Source organism: Poeciliopsis prolifica, unplaced genomic scaffold (assembly GCF_027474105.1).
Source record: "Poeciliopsis prolifica strain line A6 unplaced genomic scaffold, Auburn_PproV2 SCAFFOLD129, whole genome shotgun sequence".
In the NCBI taxonomy this organism is placed as follows: domain Eukaryota; kingdom Metazoa; phylum Chordata; class Actinopteri; order Cyprinodontiformes; family Poeciliidae; genus Poeciliopsis; species Poeciliopsis prolifica.
In genome coordinates this window covers 488,089-502,500 of record NW_026562504.1, presented here as the reverse complement: position 1 = coordinate 502,500, position 14,412 = coordinate 488,089, and the positions used below count along the sequence as shown (strand labels likewise).

Here is a 14,412-nt window from a genome sequence, read left to right as displayed (position 1 = left end):
CGACAGTAGTTTCTTTAGCGAACAGTTGTAGCCAAAAATCCTTCAACATATGAAAAACTCAGACCTTATCAATACAGCTGATCTGTTTATTTAATTAACCAATTATTAACTGGATAGCAAAAGGTGCTTAATAGGAATTATTCATTTCAATTTTTAGCAGAATTGGAACCAAAAACACTAAAACTTTTCGTTTGAGAAGTTTTGGTCAAACAGACGAGCATGAAGATGTTTAATTACTAAATTAGTTGACGATTATTTCATTGATCAATTAATCACAATGAATCGTTTGAGAGCAGTTGCTCCTTTAAGCCCAGGATGTTTTCGCCTCCTGTTAAATTTGTGCAGACGCAGACTGGAGGTGTTATTGTTATTCAGAAAGCGCTCCACATTTATATTCCAGCTCAGAGCCGCCGGTGACAAGCTGACAGCGGTCCGTATCGGCCTCTGATCCGCTTTCAGCAAGTGGAAAAGTACGAGTTTTAAAAATACAGCGAAGAGGAGGATGGCGAGGGCAAGGAAGGTAATGAGGAAGAAAAGAGACTGTGGAGGGAAAAGGAATGAAGTTCAGGCAGGAAGGAGGAAAACAACTTTCAATGCACTAATGAGCTCAGGTAAGAAATGCGCCACAATGGCTTCACACGCCGCGAAAAGAGAAAATTAATCACACACTTCAGAGAGATAAATCCCCCGGTGCCGTTTCTACCTCTAAACAAGAGAAGGAAGGATGATGCTGCAGAGACGGGAGAAAGGACAAAAGCGAATCAGAAGAAGCGTACATCTTGTTGTTTTCTGGTAGGGGGGGAGCTGCAGGCGTTTTTGCTGATGCTTGGATTTGTGCAGAGATTACAACCTGCAGGGGAAACTTTCTACACTCTGCAGCGGCGCCTTCAGCTGCCCTTGAAAATCCCAAAATTAGTTTTCCTCCTTTTCTAAAAGAACAAGATCAGATTAGGAGGAACAGAGGAAGACCTTGGAGATCAGGAGATTGTGCTCTTCTTCACTAAAAAACTGTTTCCTGGGAGATTCCCAGGACTTTAACTGCAGGTTTTCCAGATTATTTAATGTTTTTGCTGAACCAGGAGATTTGGTGGATGCAGCTGCAGCAATTCCCAATCATTTAATAAACATACAAAACATCATTCAGCTGAAACTTTCATTCAGGTTCAGCATGTCCTGGAAGCAGCAGAAAAACTTCAGTTTGATTCTCATGCTGAGGAGAATCAGAATTTATGGAGGTTTGGGACCACAAGACCCGAAACGTCTCTAAACGTCCACAAGACCCGAAACGTCTCTAAACGTCCACAAGACCCGAAACGTCTCTAAACGTCCACAAGACCCGAAACGTCTCTAAACGTCCACAAGACCCGAAACGTCTCTAACGTCCACAAGACCCGAAACGTCTCTAAACGTCCACAAGACCCGAAACGTCTCTAAACGTCCACAAGACCCGAAACGTCTCTAAACGTCCACAAGACCCGAAACGTCTCTAAACGACCACAAGACCCGAAACGTCTCTAAACGTCCACAAGACCCGAAACGTCTCTAAACGTCCACAAGACCCGAAACGTCTCTAAACGTCCACAAGACCCGAAACGTCTCTAAACGTCCACAAGACCCGAAACGTCTCTAAACGTCCACAAGACCCGAAACGTCTCTAAACGTCCACAAGACCCGAAACGTCTCTAAACGTCCACAAGACCCGAAACGTCTCTAAACGTCCACAAGACCCGAAACGTCTCTAAACGACCACAAGACCCGAAACGTCTCTAAACGTCCACAAGACCCGAAACGTCTCTAAACGTCCACAAGACCCGAAACGTCTCTAAACGTCCACAAGACCCGAAACGTCTCTAAACGTCCACAAGACCCGAAACGTCTCTAAACGTCCACAAGACCCGAAACGTCTCTAAACGTCCACAAGACCCGAAACGTCTCTAAACAACCACAAGACCCGAAACGTCTCTAAACGTCCACAAGACACTAAAACCATTTCAAAAGATCAGCTGCTGTGCTTCCACTGTGTGGAAGCTGGGGGAGAAGCTGGGGGAGAAGCTGAGGGAGAAGCTGGGGGAGAAGCTGGGGGAGAAGCTGAGGGAGAAGCTGAGGGAGAAGCTGGGGAGAAGCTGGGGGAGAAGCTGGGGGAGAAGCTGGGGGAAGCTGAGGGAGAAGCTGAGGGAGAAGCTGAGGGAGAAGCTGAGGGAGAAGCTGAGGGAGAAGCTGGGGGAGAAGCTGGGGGAGAAGCTGGGGAGAAGCTGGGGGAGAAGCTGGGGAGAAGCTGAGGGAGAAGCTGGGGGAGAAGCTGGGGGAGAAGCTGAGGGAGAAGCTGGGGGAGAAGCTGGGGGAGAAGCTGAGGGAGAAGCTGGGGGAGAAGCTGAGGGAGAAGCTGGGGGAGAAGCTGGGGGAGAAGCTGAGGGAGAAGCTGGGGGAGAAGCTGGGGGAGAAGCTGGGGGAGAAGCTGGGGGAGAAGCTGAGGGAGAAGCTGGGGAGAAGCTGGGGGAGAAGCTGAGGGAGAAGCTGAGGGAGAAGCTGAGGGGAGAAGCTGAGGGAGAAGCTGGGGGAGAAGCTGGGGGAGAAGCTGGGGGAGAAGCTGAGGGAGAAGCTGGGGGAGAAGCTGGGGGAGAAGCTGGGGGAGAAGCTGGGGGAGAAGCTGAGGGAGAAGCTGGGGGAGAAGCTGGGGGAGAAGCTGAGGGAGAAGCTGAGGGAGAAGCTGAGGGAGAAGCTGAGGGAGAAGCTGAGGGAGAAGCTGAGGGAGAAGCTGGGGGAGAAGCTGGGGGAGAAGCTGGGGGAGAAGCTGGGGGAGAAGCTGGGGGAGAAGCTGAGGGAGAAGCTGAGGGAGAAGCTGAGGGAGAAGCTGGGGGAGAAGCGGTGAACTGGTCAGTCACAGGCCGTCAGAGGGAAGCAGGCGCTCTGTCAGCGAGGTTTAGCGCAGGAAGACGCCGCATCGTTTCCTTCCATGCTGTGGCTGCAAACATCCCCATGTGTTTCTGCTCGTCTGCTGCATGTGGAGCTCAGCGACTCTCCGATTCCTCTCAGCACTGCAGATAGACAGGTTTCTAATAGAGCTGCAAAAAACATAGTTATGATTGAAAGAAAAATAATTTTGTCCCTTTTTTGCTAATTATTCATGTAATTTTCTGGAACACATTAACTTTGCAGTTGGCTGCACAGAGCAAACATGAATAACTTGTCACATAGTGAGGAACTTGTAAGCAGCTTTTCTCGCTGTTTTATGGTGTTTGTAGCGGGAGCCATGATCAGAACCGCCGTTTATCAGCTTCAGCCCAAACAGAAAAAGCAGATACAGGATTCAATTAGAAAGCTCTTCATTTTTTAAAAACCACAACTTATCAAAATGTGCATGAATTTCTCAGACTGCTTCGTGTGTTAAACAGAGACTCAGCGTTTTAGAAACGTTTTAACTGGGACTAAATAAAACTCAAAAGTCTTCTCTACACCAAATGAGAGAAATGTACTAAAGTGAGGGAACGCTGTTATTCCCTCACCAGAAACATGCAAAGTGTTGCTTTGATTGACAAAACCCCTCCCCCACTCCACTCCTCCAGACTAGCGGCAGCAACAGTCAGCAAACACCTGGTGGAATGATTACTATTATAAATCATGAGCTGCTCGTCACTGAAACAACCTAAGGACTGTTGATAACGGCATAATGGAGGAACATTGTTGTAAAAGAACGGGAGTTTCTTAAAGAGACGGAACGCATATTTAATATATAAAGCATTTTGATGTCAAGTAACAGTCACTTGATTGTTCTGTAAAATGTCACATGGAAAACACAAAACTGGCCCTTTAACATGATCATTTTTAAATTAGCCCTTTTTTTATATATTTATTTTGTAGCATCTTGTCCCTCGTGGGGTCGGGAGTTGCTGGTTCCTCTCCAGCTCATGTTCCGAGTGAGAGGCGGGTCACCCTGGAGGGGTCACCCTGTAGGGGTCACCCTGGGCGGGTCACCCTGGAGGGGTCACCCTGTAGGGGTCACCCTGGGCGGGTCACCCTGGAGGGGTCACCCTGGGCGGGTCACCCTGGAGGGGTCACCCTGTAGGGGTCACCCTGGGCGGGTCACCCTGGAGGGGTCACCCTGGGCGGGTCACCCTGGAGGGGTCACCCTGCAGGGGTCACCCTGTGGGTCACCCTGGGTGGGTCACCCTGCAGGGGTCACCCTGGAGGGGTCACCCTGGAGGGTCACCCTGCGGGGTCACCCTGGAGGGGTCACCCTGGAGGGGTCACCCTGGAGGGGTCACCCTGGGCGGGTCCACCCTGGGCGGGTCACCCTGGGGGGTCACCCTGGTGGGTCACCCTGCAGGGGTCACCCTGGAGGGGTCACCCTGGGCGGGTCACCCTGCAGGGTCACCCTGGGCGGGTCACCCTGGGTGGGTCACCCTGGAGGGGTCACCCTGGGTGGGTCACCTGGGGGGTCACCCTGCAGGGGTCACCCTGGGCGGGTCACCCTGGGGGGTCCCCTGCAGGGGTCACCCTGGAGGGTCACCCTGTAGGGGTCACCCTGGGCGGTCACCCTGGGCGGGTCACCCTGGGGGGTCACCCTGGGTGGGTCACCCTGGAGGGGTCACCCTGCAGGGGTCACCCTGGCGGGGTCACCCTGGTGGGTCACCCTGCAGGGGTCACCCTGGAGGGGTCACCCTGCAGGGGTCACCCTGGGCGGGTCACCCTGGGTGGGTCACCCTGGAGGGGTCACCCTGGAGGGGTCACACTGGGCGGTCACCCTGGGCGGGTCACCCTGGAGGGGTCACCCTGGGTGGGTCACCCTGAGGGGTCACCCTGGAGGGGTCACCCTGGGCGGGTCACCCTGCAGGGGTCACCCTGGGCGGGTCACCCTGGAGGGGTCACCCTGGGTGGGTCACCCTGCAGGGGTCACCCTGGAGGGGTCACCCTGGGGGGGTCACCCTGCAGGGGTCACCCTGGGCGGGTCACCCTGGGTGGGTCACCCTGGAGGGGTCACCCTGGGCGGGTCACCCTGGAGGGGTCACCCTGCAGGGGTCACCCTGGGCGGGTCACCCTGGGTGGGTCACCCTGCAGGGGTCACCCTGGAGGGGTCACCCTGGGGGGTCACCCTGGGGGGTCACCCTGGAGGGGTCACCCTGGGTGGGTCACCCTGGAGGGGTCACCCTGGAGGGGTCACCCTGGAGGGGTCACCCTGGGTGGGTCACCCTGGAGGGGTCACCCTGGAGGGGTCACCCTGGGTGGGTCACCCTGGAGGGGTCACCCTGGAGGGGTCACCCTGGAGGGGTCACCCTGGGCGGGTCACCCTGGGCGGGTCACCCTGGGTGGGTCACCCTGGGCGGGTCACCCTGGAGGGGTCACCCTGCAGGGTTCACCCTGGGCGGGTCACCCTGGGTGGGTCACCCTGCAGGGGTCACCCTGGAGGGGTCACCCTGGGCGGGTCACCCTGGAGGGGTCACCCTGGAGGGGTCACCCTGGTGGGTCACCCTGCAGGGGTCACCCTGGAGGGGTCACCCTGGGTGGGTCACCCTGCAGGGGTCACCCTGGAGGGGTCACCCTGGAGGGGTCACCCTGGGCGGGTCACCCTGGAGGGGTCACCCTGGAGGGGTCACCCTGCAGGGGTCACCCTGGAGGGGTCACCCTGGCGGGTCACCCTGCAGGGGTCCCTGGACGGGTCTCCAGTCCGTTGCTGTACATTTCACACTTGCTGTATTTAAACAAATGTAATGGATGGGTGACTAATAACACCATAATAACAATAAATTATAATTATAATGCAAACTAAAGAAAAATTTAGTGTTTGTAACTTTTTAGGATATTTTCTGTGGCAAATTTAAATCTTCTTAAAATGTTAAAAATGTTGGATGGCCAAATTTGTGCCGTTCTTGAATTGCCACACAAAATGAATCCAAAGGCCACTAAAGGCCCCCGGGCCTCACTTTGGACACCCAAACGTCTGATCTTTTGCTAACAGCTAAAATGTTTGTACAATGTTGGTGCAGAATGAGTATTTTTGTCATCCAGGGCTGAAGACACAGCAGCTAATGTGTAAATGAGGCTCTGCTTGGAGAATCAAACGCTGACAGACAGAAAAAAGCAGATTTGATGAGCGTTGAGCTTCACTTGAACCTGGAATGATCTGGTTCCCCAGGCTCCTACTTTCCTGCTAAATCTACCTTAAACTGAGTAGATCAGCTAAATCCTTAACCTGAGCCCGTCTTCTGTCTCCCTGCAGAGAAAATCCAGAAAGCAGAAAAGAGGAAGCAGAATGGAGTGAAGAACAAGAGGAAAGAGAGAAGGAAGCATGGCACCGGCAAGAAGAAGGAGAGGTGGAAGTCTGAGAGTGGCTCCCTGCTGAGAGAGCTAGGTGCGGCGAGTGGGTGGATTTACTCTGCCTTGCTTTTACTACTTTATTATTTCTGCTTGATTAAAATATTTCGACATATTTTAAAGCTGTGGAGCAAAAACTGTCCGAGCCGAGTGACTTCAGAATAACTTCAGCTGCTTTCCAGAGAGTGAGTGGAAATAAGACGATGGTCCAACTGTGACGCAGTGAAAATGTTCAGTTCATTTGTCATAAATTTACATCAAACCCAAATGAGTTTGATTGTTTCTGACAGGAGCATCAATTAAAAACCATGAGATTTTGACCTGATTCACACCAGACCCGCTGTGACCCGCTTCGGGTAGAACCGGGTCGACCCGACTAAAGGAGGAAAATCATCTTTAATTATCATAAATACTATAAATTCAGATCTGCACTAAATGTTAAATCCTAACTGCAAAACTCTGCTTGGTTTTATGCATCGAGTCGCAGAAAACCAAGCAGTTTATATTTAAAATCTCCTTAAATATATTTATTGCCACACTTTATATATTTTCTTGACCAAGGTTTACTTACACACACACCACACACACTTCCTTTAATGCAAGGCTCCAAACGTTACAGTAGAACATGATTACAACAGATTGATGAGCCAGAGGAATTGATCAGCAGGTGTATCAGATCACCTGAATGAGATGATTAATGATGGAACGTCTGCAGGTTTTATAACTCATCTGTTCGAGTTCTTGACTCTTTCCTCACCGGTCCGGTTTTTAGACAAAACTTTACACGATACTGAAACTCGATGCTGAGAGAGAAACTAAAGGTCAAGGTGCAAAATATGAACCAAAGCTGGATTTAAAATGTTGTGCAGGATGTTTGTCGTCGGCGCTGCTGGTGGTAGAAAACGTCTGGATGAAACGCAGTCAGTCTGTCTCCTCTGCAGCAGAGCGTTTGTTTCCGTCAGTAAAACTCCATCTGCTTTTGCTTCATCTCCATTTCTACTCGTCCCTGTTTGTCTCCCGTATCTGTCCATCTGGCTCTGGTATGAAACCCATCTTTCTGTTTATCTTGCTTCTTTTTCTTCACCTGACCGCAAAGGGGAGAAGAACTGCAACTTGACACGCCATGCATGCTGGGATACCATCACAAAAAATTGCGTTTCCATGACAAATAAGCCGGAGTTTGTGTTTGGTTTGCTGCTGTGTTTTTAGCAGCGTCGTTTTACGAGTCCGACTCGCCGTCCATTATTATCAGTGTTATATATAGTGAGCTGCTGTCAGTGTGTGTGTGTGTGTGTGTGTGTGTGTGTGTGTGTCTGTAGGTGTGTGGTGTGTGTGTGTAGGTGTGTGTGTGTAGGTGTGTCTGTAGGTGTGTGTGTGTGTGTGTCTGTAGGTGTGTGTGTGTGTAGGTGTGTGTGTGTGTGTGTAGGTGTGTGTGTGTGTGTGTGTGTAGGTGTGTGTGTGTGTGTGTGTGTGTGTGTGTGTGTGTGTTTGGTGTGTGTGTGTGTGTGTGTGTGTGTGTGTGTGTGTGTTGTGGGTGTGTGTAGGTGTGTGTGTGTGTGTGTGTGTAGGTGTGTGTGTTTAGGTGTGTGTGTGTGTGTTAGGTGTGTGTGTGTAGGTGTGTGTGTGTTAGGTGTGTGTGTGTGTGTGTGTAGGTGTGTGTGTGTGTGTGTGTGTGTGTTTAGGTGTGTGTGGTGTGTGTGTGTGTGTGTGTGTGTGTGTGTGTGTGTTAGGTGTTTGTGTGTGTGTGTGTGTGTGTGTGTGTGTGTGTGTGTGTGTGTGTGGTGTGTGTGTGTGTGTGTGTGTGTGTGTAGGTGTGTGTGTGTGTTTAGGTGTGTGTGTGTGTGTAGGTGTGTGTGTGTAGGTGTGTGTGTGTGTTTAGGTGTGTGTGTGTGTGTGTGTAGGTGTGTGTGTCTGTGTGTGTGTGTGTGTTTAGGTGTGTGTGTGTGTGTGTGTGTGTGTGTGTGTGTGTGTGTGTAGGTGTGTGTGTGTGTGTGTGTGTGTGTAGGTGTGTGTGTGTGTTTAGGTGTGTGTGTGTGTGTAGGTGTGTGTGTGTAGGTGTGTGTGTGTGTTTAGGTGTGTGTGTGTGTGTGTGTGTAGGTGTGTGTGTCTGTGTGTGTGTGTGTTTAGGTGTGTGTGTGTGTGTGTGTGTGTGTGTGTGTGTGTGTGTGTGTGTGTTAGCTAAACTCTAACCACCTCCTGCTGTCAGATTATTACAGACGTTTTCTCTCCTCTGGTGTTTGTGGTATTTCGGAGACGCTGCAGGTTTACAGCGAGAACTTTAGATAAAAAGGAAAACAACAAGAAAACTATTAAATGCAGCCGAGCAACTGATCCTGACACGAGTATCATTTTGGGTCCTCTGCTCTTTGACGTGTATTTTATAAGTTTTAATGGCTGGTTCCATTTCTAGCACTAATATTTAAGAACTAATAATTGCTAACGATGAGTGAGGAGAAGCCACTTCTGTATCTCTGTTTGTCTCCTTCAGGTTTGCTGAAGTCGTTTCCGTTAGAGAGCTCTCTGTTCGACAGCTGGCTGGCCAAGTCGGTGCAGATCACCGCCGACGACATGCTGAGCCAGTGGGCTCTGGGCGCCCAGCACCGCGACCGCAGCAGCAGCCTGCTGTCCGACCAGGTGGGGACGCGTCACGGCTTCTTGTGGTGATGAACGGGACGGAGATCATCTCTGCAGTTTATAAAAAACATCTTCATAGAATGTGGTGTTACCAATTTATTTTGTAATCTTTACAATTTGTTGAGCATGAAATCATCAATAATTAATTATTGGTAAATCTGTGTGTAGGTGTGTGTAGGAAGTATCATAAAAAACTCAAAAAGTTCAATGATCAGAAAACAAAATTGGTTGGAATTATTGATGAATGAAGTCGATATATACATGATGAGTATAGGTGGTGCTGGATATATGAATTTCATTAGAGGTTTAGATTTGGGCTGAAACTTTTTCATCAATATTATGACAACAAGATTATATTTCTTGATTAGAAGTTATTTCTAAGTTAGTTTTGTCTTATTCCAAGTGAATTTTATTTACTAGACACTAAACAAAAATTACTTGATGAGATTTTTCACTGTTTGCTGGAAACTTTCAGACCTGGCAACCCGGCTGACAACGAGGAGATCCTGTAATATTTCTGGAGTCGATGAGTTGCAGCAATTTCCCTCTTGATCAACTTTAAATATGGTTCTGCTGACCCGTTTCCTCCTCTTCCTCATCCTCTTCCTCTCCCCCTCCTCCTCCCCTCTTCCTGCTCTTCTCCTCCTCCTCTTCCTCCTCCTCTCTTCCTCCTCCTCCTCTTCCTCCTCTCTTCCTCCTCCTCTCCTCCCTCCTCCTCTTCCTCCTCCTCCTCTTCCTCCTCCTCTTCCTCCTCCTCCCTTCTCCTCCTCCTCTTCCTCCTCCTCTCCTCCTCCTCTTCCTCCTCCTCCTCTTCCTCCTCCTCCTCTTCCTCCTCCTCATCTTCCTCCTCTTCTCTCCTCCTCTTCCTCCTCCTCTTCCTCCTCTTCTCTTCCTCCTCCTCTTCCTCTCCTCCTCTTCCTCTCCTCTTCCTCTCCTCTTCCTCCTCTTCCTCCTCCTCTTCTCTTCCTCTCCTCTTCCTCTCCTCCTCTTCCTCCTCCTCTTCCTCTCCTCCTCCTCCTCTTCTTCCTCCTCCTCTTCTCCTCCTCTTCCTCCTACTCCTCTTCTCTTCCTCCTCCTCTTCCTCTCCTCCTCCTTCTCCTCTTCCTGCTCCTCTTCCTCATCCTCCTTCCTCTCCTCTTCCTCCTCCTCCTCCTCTTCCTCCTCCTCTTCCTCTCCTCTTCCTCTCCTCCTCCTCCTCTTTCTCCTCCTCCTCCTCTTCCTGCTCCTCTTCCTCTCTTCTCCTCCTCCTCTTCCTCCTCCTCTTCCTCTCCTCTTCTTCCTCCTCCTCTTCCTCCTCCTCCTCTTCTCTTCCTCCTCCTCTTCCTCCTCCTCTTCCTCCTCTTCCTCTTCTCTTCCTCCTCCTCTCCTCCTCCTCCCTTCTTCCTCCTCCTCTTCTTCCTCCTCCTCTTCCTCCTCTTCCTCCTCCTCTTCCTCCTCCTCCCCTTCCTCCTCCTCTTCCTGCTCCTCCTCCTCCTCCTCTCCTCCTCCTCCTCTTCTCTTCCTCCTCCTCTTCCTGCTCCTCTTCCTCTCCTCCTCCTCCTCCTCCCCTTCCTCTTCCTCCTCCTCTTCCTCTCCTCTTCCTCCTCCTCTCTTCCTCTTCTCTTCCTCCTCCTCTCCTTCCTCTTCTTCCTCCTCCTCTTCCTCCTCCTCCTCTTCCTCCTCTTCCTCTTCCTCCTCCTCCTCTTCCTCCTCCTCTTCCTCCTCCTCCTCCTCTTCTCTTCCTCCTCCTCCTCTTCCTCCTCCTACTCTTCCTCCTCCTCTTCCTCCTCCTCCTCCCCTTCCTCCTCCCTTCCTCCTCCTCTTCCTCCTCCTCTTCCTCCTCCTACTTCCTCCTCTTCCTCCTCCTCTTTCTCTTCCTCTCCTCCTCTTCCTCTCCTCTCCTCCTCCTCTCCTCCTCCTCTTCCTCCTCCTACTCTTCCTCCTCTTCCTCTCCTCTCTTCCTCCTCCTCCTCCTCTTCCTCTTCTCCTCTTCCTCCTCCTCCTCCTCTTCCTCTTCCTCCTCTTCCTCTTCCTCCCCTTCCTCCTCCCCTTCCTCCTCTTCCTCCTCCTCCTCCTCCTCTTCTCCTCTTCCTCCTCCTACTCTTCCTCCTCCTCCTCCTCCCCTTCCTCCTCCTTCCTCCTCCCTTCCTCCTCCTCTCTCCTCCTCCTCCTCCTCCTCTTCCTCCTCCTCTTCCTCCTACTCTTCCTCCTCCTCCCCTTCCTCTTCCTCCTCCTCTTCCTCCTCCTACTCTTCCTCCTCCTCTTCCTCCTCCTCCCTTCCTCCTCCTCTCCTCCTCTTCCTCCTCCTCTTCCTCCTCCCCTTCCTCCTCCTCCTCCTCCTCCTCCAGCTCCTGCAGGGTGAGGAAAGCCTCCTGAACCTCATGATGGAGAACTCTATGCAGTCGGCGTGGAAAACGCCTCAGCTGGGCCGGAAACCCAGAGGAAGCAGCAAGCCTCGTTCTCGAAGGCCGAGCGGCGCCAGCGCCCAGCGGGTGTTCGGATCGGTCGCGTCCGGCGGCCCGTCCGCAGCCAAGGGCTTCTGGGAAAAATCCGGCCGCCGAGGGGAGAAGTCCAGAAGCTCGTCCAAGGCGGGTCGCCACCAACAGACCAGGAGCTGCGACCCGAACGGCGACCCGCAGCCGCCCATCTCCAAGATGGATTCCTGCCACATCTCGGAGGAGCGCGGCCGCTGGGACAGCGTCCACATGGCGACCGGTTTCACGGCGAGCGCTTCCCCTTTGCCGGCCTCCGGCCCGGGAGCCGCGGCGCCTGACGCCGGGGTCGTCCTGCGGGGGTCGCGGCCCCGCCCGACCCGGCAGGGTAAAGCGAGGTCGAGGGTCGAGGAACTGGACTCCACGGACCTGCCGTTCACAGGGAAAGGCGCGTCGCTGCTGGATGCCGCCGCCGAGACTGATGGGTACTTCTCCGACGGAGAGAGCGATTTGGAAACGCGGTCCGGAGGACGAAAGCTTCGGCTGCCACAGCTGCATCCTGCCAGCGAGGATCTGCTGAGGAGGAGCGTCCTGGCGTCCTAAACAAAGTAACAGGGACAGAGCAGCCTTGTTAAAGCAAACCCGTGGTGTGGAGCAGCGCTGCAGCTCTGACTGCGCCTGGTTTCTGAATGTAGCTGTATGCCGACCGTACAGTAAAGCTTCCCCACTGGACTGCAGCTCTTACTATAGGAAACTAAACTTTGGTCTTTTGTATATTTCTAGCTCATGGGGTTGTGGCCTGGTGTCTGAGGTTTGCGTCAGACTTGGGAACAAACACTTCGGGGCATTACTCCTCTTCTTACTCACGCTGGTTCCAGGCTATGCTTTAAGGTCCGAGCTGCACCCAACGACTTTTCCTCAAACATTCAGACGATTTCATAGCAGAGCTGACATGAATGTGTGCAGAGCGCGGCACAGGACAGCATGTTGTCAGCCTTGAAAAGCACAAGATCCAGAGAGTGGAGTGTCATGGAGGCACTTTAAAACTAAAGCTGATTCAGGGCTGTGGTCGATTTCAGACGCTGATTTTCTCATGTTTCATCCCTTAAAAGCAGAAATTTACAGACTAAAGGTTGACCCCCAACCCGCCGCTGTGTCACATCTACACTCATCACAGTAGTACGATATAAATCAGGGGTGTCCAAAGTGCGGCCTGGGGGCCATTTGTGGCCCTTGGATTGATTTTGTGTGGCCCTGCCTGCAAGTATTAAATGTGGCCATTGAATACTTTTTGTTATTTTTATCATCTTAAACATCTTATGTTACTTGTTCAGCATGTTTTTAATCAAAAACAGACTTTGGTGGATTCACCCGTTTCATAAAGCAAAGATATGAAACAAAGTGTTTAGTTTTGTTACTGAGAATAAAGTAAAAACATTTCATATGTTTAGAAAATAGAAAATAATTCCAAAAAGTTAGATAACGTTTACTTTAATATTGTGCGAGGGTTTGGCCCCTCGGTGCAGAACCTTTGGACCCCCTGGTATCAGATCCAATCTTTCTCCATCGCTGTCAGATTTTTACCCCAAATATCCACAAGAATATCAGCAGAGAAATGTTGTGCCTTGCGTCACTTCCTGTGGCCTCCCCACAAAACAATCAGTGAGTGAATCAATCAGCCTCTCAATCCAAATTTGAAACAATCGAAGCGAAATAAAATCCCGACAGACTGGTTGCCACTGGGTGTCTTCACCATAATGATTGAATAGTGCCTAAACAAACATGCAGCGTTTGCCATTTTTGTAACCGATGCATCTGCAGCACTTTGCAAAGCAGAGCCACAGAGCTGCCGACTGTTACGAGTCGCCCCTGAACGCATCACGGCAGCAGAGCCTTTCAAAACAAGAGCTTGGCCAAGTTCCAGCTTTCAGGAGTCCATGTTTGATCTGCTGGGATAGAAACAGCTTTTCTCCTTCAGCTCTGAGCCCATCTCACTCTGGTGGTTTATAATTCAGCAAAGAAAATCTACATTATGTGAATCACAGTCTATAATTTCTGCAGCAGCCTTGAAAAGCAGCTCAAACTACTGATTTATATGAATATTTCAGTTCTGTTTGTGAGAAAAAGTTTGTAGTAATGTTAGAAAACAAAGAAATACTGAAGAAGCTTCAACATAGTCCTCACCCAAACGTTGAGATTTCTAAGCCTAGAAATATAGTTCAATCTAAAATACTAAAACTTTGTTAACCCAAAGGAAACCAAAACCAATTGGGAAGAGATAAATCCATCATTAGTGCAGACCAGCTCCAAAACTACCTGAAGCTTTTCTCACTTTAAACATTAAATCTACCTGAATTTAATGTAAGCAGAAACCTTTAATATCTACGTTCCTCTTTGTTTCCATTCCACCCAGGAAGTTGAGTGATGCGCCTGGATTGGTTGCTTTGTAAACGTCAGCCAATAGCGTGTCACAACAATTAATTTTGATGCTTTATTAAAACTATTTTTCAAACATTTCACTGATTCAGAAGGTAAATTACAGTGGATCCCAAACTATTCAGGGAGTTTTCTGCAAATTATTTGCAGGAACTTCATCGATGTGTAGAGAATAAAACAATGTTTAAGCTTCTGAAGCTACTTTTTATAAATGAGGATCATTTTTAAATTCCCATGTTTTTGGCTGCTATGAAAAATATCAGATCAATTGTTTCGTCCAGGTCGTTGTGTCTCTATGCATTTAGCCATGTTTGTGTATTTAGTGGATTATGACACCAGCGCGGCGTTCTGATCAAACCAGACTTGACCAAGCTTCTGCAGCAAACGGCTCTCCTGCAAAAACCCTAAACTATCACAGATAAAGCACGAACAAGCGTCCCGCACTCCTGACACACACCCACAAACCCAGCGCCGCCTCGTTTTGTTCCCAAACCCAGCGCCGCCTCGTTTTGTTCCCAAACCCAGCGCCGCCTCGTTTTGTTCCCAAACCCAGCGCCGCCTCGTTTTGTTCCCAAACCCAGCGCCGCCTCGTTTTGTTCCCAAACCCAGCGCCGCCTCGTTT

General features: G+C 50.7%; 1 protein-coding gene across 1 annotated transcript in view; it reads left to right on the top strand.

The window, feature by feature from the left end:
• Positions 1–11,976, top strand: part of LOC129355291 (E3 ubiquitin-protein ligase Jade-2-like) — a 127,085-nt gene extending 115,109 nt beyond the window's left edge. Inside the window, 3 exon segments of the mRNA XM_055024803.1 lie at positions 6,215–6,346; positions 8,798–8,943; positions 11,271–11,976. Coding sequence (XP_054880778.1) covers positions 6,215–6,346; positions 8,798–8,943; positions 11,271–11,957 — 965 coding nt within the window. The 3' untranslated portion in view covers positions 11,958–11,976.
• Positions 11,977–14,412: the final 2,436 nt, after the last annotated feature.